This window comes from Eimeria mitis, genomic scaffold (assembly GCF_000499745.2).
Source record: "Eimeria mitis Houghton genomic scaffold, Emh_scaff7276, whole genome shotgun sequence".
In the NCBI taxonomy this organism is placed as follows: domain Eukaryota; phylum Apicomplexa; class Conoidasida; order Eucoccidiorida; family Eimeriidae; genus Eimeria; species Eimeria mitis.
The window spans coordinates 1-2403 of NW_024015969.1; the positions used below are offsets into that span (position 1 = coordinate 1).

General features: G+C 51.5%; 1 protein-coding gene across 1 annotated transcript; it reads right to left on the reverse strand.

The window, feature by feature from the left end:
* Nucleotides 1-58: 58 nt before the first annotated feature.
* Nucleotides 59-981, reverse strand: EMH_0090890 (uncharacterized protein; the record flags this gene model as incomplete). The annotated part of the gene is made up of 3 exons (XM_038023008.1): nucleotides 59-427; nucleotides 562-692; nucleotides 918-981. The coding sequence occupies 3 exons, from the start codon at nucleotides 979-981 to the stop codon at nucleotides 59-61; spliced, it is 564 nt and encodes a 187-aa protein (XP_037878862.1).
* Between the last annotated feature and the right edge of the window lie 1422 nt (nucleotides 982-2403).

Genomic DNA, 2403 nt, shown 5'->3' on the forward strand with positions numbered 1-2403 from the left:
GACACACATTCAACTCAAGAAAGGCAATGCGAAGCGAACTGAACGTAGTTCCTTACACTCATGCGAGCACCTGTTTTTCGCGGGGTATAGCTCCACCTATTTCAGTGACGCATTCTGACGCGCCGCCTCTGCATATGGTCAGGCGGTGGTGTACAGCCTGCAAGTAGAGCGGCAAGTAGCTTTCAAAGTCCGTCAAGTAGCGGCGCATCCCCCGGGTAACCAGCGTTGCCCCACTACAGCCATCCGGCCTGCATCCCCTAGAACGGATGCGCCTTTGCCTGACTAGAGAAGGCAGTTCAAGCGAAAGGCTGTCCGCGCTAACTGGCGGTTGCATCTGGTAGTTGCGTTTGAGATGGTTCGTTGCATCTTTGATGAAAGCCCCTTGGGAGCGAGTTGATCCTCCCCCTTGCCTTCTATGGGCTGCGCTCTTGACACACATACAAAGGGGAAATGAGCGAGCTGTATCTTCCCTCAGTAGCCGGCAAAATACCTGGACGATGCGGTAGCCCTGATTCCCTATGAGCGCNGAGCTGTATCTTCCCTCAGTAGCCGGCAAAATACCTGGACGATGCGGTAGCCCTGATTCCCTATGAGCGCAGCCACGGAGGTTCCAAACAACTTCAGCACCAGAAGCCGAGGTGGGAAGGTTCCCCATGCATGGTCCGATACTGTGATTACAACCACCATGAGACCTTCGCACAGAAGCAGCAAGCCTATGTGCACGATGCATATGCAGTGCAGACCAGAAGCATATACGTACCAAGACACTCCTTGCGCAGTAATGCAAAACTCCTGAGCTTACAACGTCACCCCCGCCGAACACGGGAACAGCCAGCTGCTTCCTCCCACAAGTCTGGATGTAGGGACGAGAGGTAAGGGAGTTGCACGCACAATATATCGCTTTCAGGTAAACGTACCACAGACGACATGCGACTGGCACGAAATGCCGCCGCTGAAGAAGTCGACCCCCACGAGACACATCAGAAGCATGCTAAAATCAACAAGGCGGAACGGAAGAAAGGAGCGAGGCACGACAATGAAGGCCAAAGAGAAGAGTAAAAGCCTCCACTTTGCTCTCTCCGTTTTTAGTAGACGGTTCAAATACCAAAATACAACGCACAAGCTAAACACAACTGCCCAATTTACGAGAATCGCTGCACAGATCACACAATACGCACCGAACCCACGAACCTCCAGTGGACCCTAGGATGACGAACAAAGCTCAATCAAACCCATTCAGAGTTTCTCCTCAAGTTCGAGAAACATATGAATAAACACCCACCACAATCGATCCAGGGAGGATTGCCTGCTTGGCTGAACTGACAGGAGACGAATGCAAGACTCGAATTTAGCACCATTAGAAGTGCGAGAGAAATGAGCCACAAGTGTAGGTCCTCCGGTCTCATGAACGGGCCCACATCTCCCGAATCCCCACTTCTCGTCATTTTTTAACCCCTTGCGTGTATCGACTCAAAACAAAGTTTCACGGCGACCACTGAAACAACGGTTCCATGCTTAGCCTCCCTTATAGCTGTGTACGTCCAAATGCCACTGGCAGCTAAGCAGTAACAACCTATGTCCCTCGTTCTGTACTGCATGTATAAAACAAGGGTAAAGAGAGCAAGAGACGTCGGTGCACACTCTGCATACGCAAACAGCGAGCATCAGCACGGCAGGTTCACTCCCCTTAATAGCCCCCCTCCATCTGGTGGGAAATCTAATAATCCTTCACTTTCTAACTGCACTTTCCGTTTTTTTCCTTGGCGAACGCATGCACTGTCGATGGAGGCGCAAGTGGTCTTCGCGTTCTGAAGACACCGTGTAGTTTAGACCCGTCACCGAATGACTTTGAAGTCCAGTTGCTATAATGAAAGAATGATTTCGTTAAGGAAGTTCACAATCTCGCGAAAAACTGGTTTGCTTCCACACGCATCACCCAAGGACTGTCCCACCGAAGGACCACTGGACCTGCTGAGCCCGGAAGTGGGCGTTGCGATGTGGCTCCAGGATACCCTACCTTTTCACCGGCAAACAAATAGGATAATTTGGACAGCATTGATAGATTTAACAAACGCACAATGATGCGGACGAGTGAGGAGGTGCAAATGGATTGATCAGCGAAGCTTGGAGCTACGATGCTTGCCCGTGTTTGTTCCAGCGGAGTGGGGCGGGTGCGCGTCTCCCCTCCCAGTTCGAAATAGTGAAATACTGTCTCCCCGCCTCATCAATCCGCCTCCCTGAGTGTTTGAAAACTCATATTCTCTCCAAATTGACGTTTGCGGCGTTCCAGCGTATGAGACGCCAGTGCCAACGCTTTTCTGAGTACGCCGGACCTTCATCACATCGGCGGAGCACGTCCTCGTCACTCCCTACGGATGCAAAGTCATCTGTGCTGTTAGCATT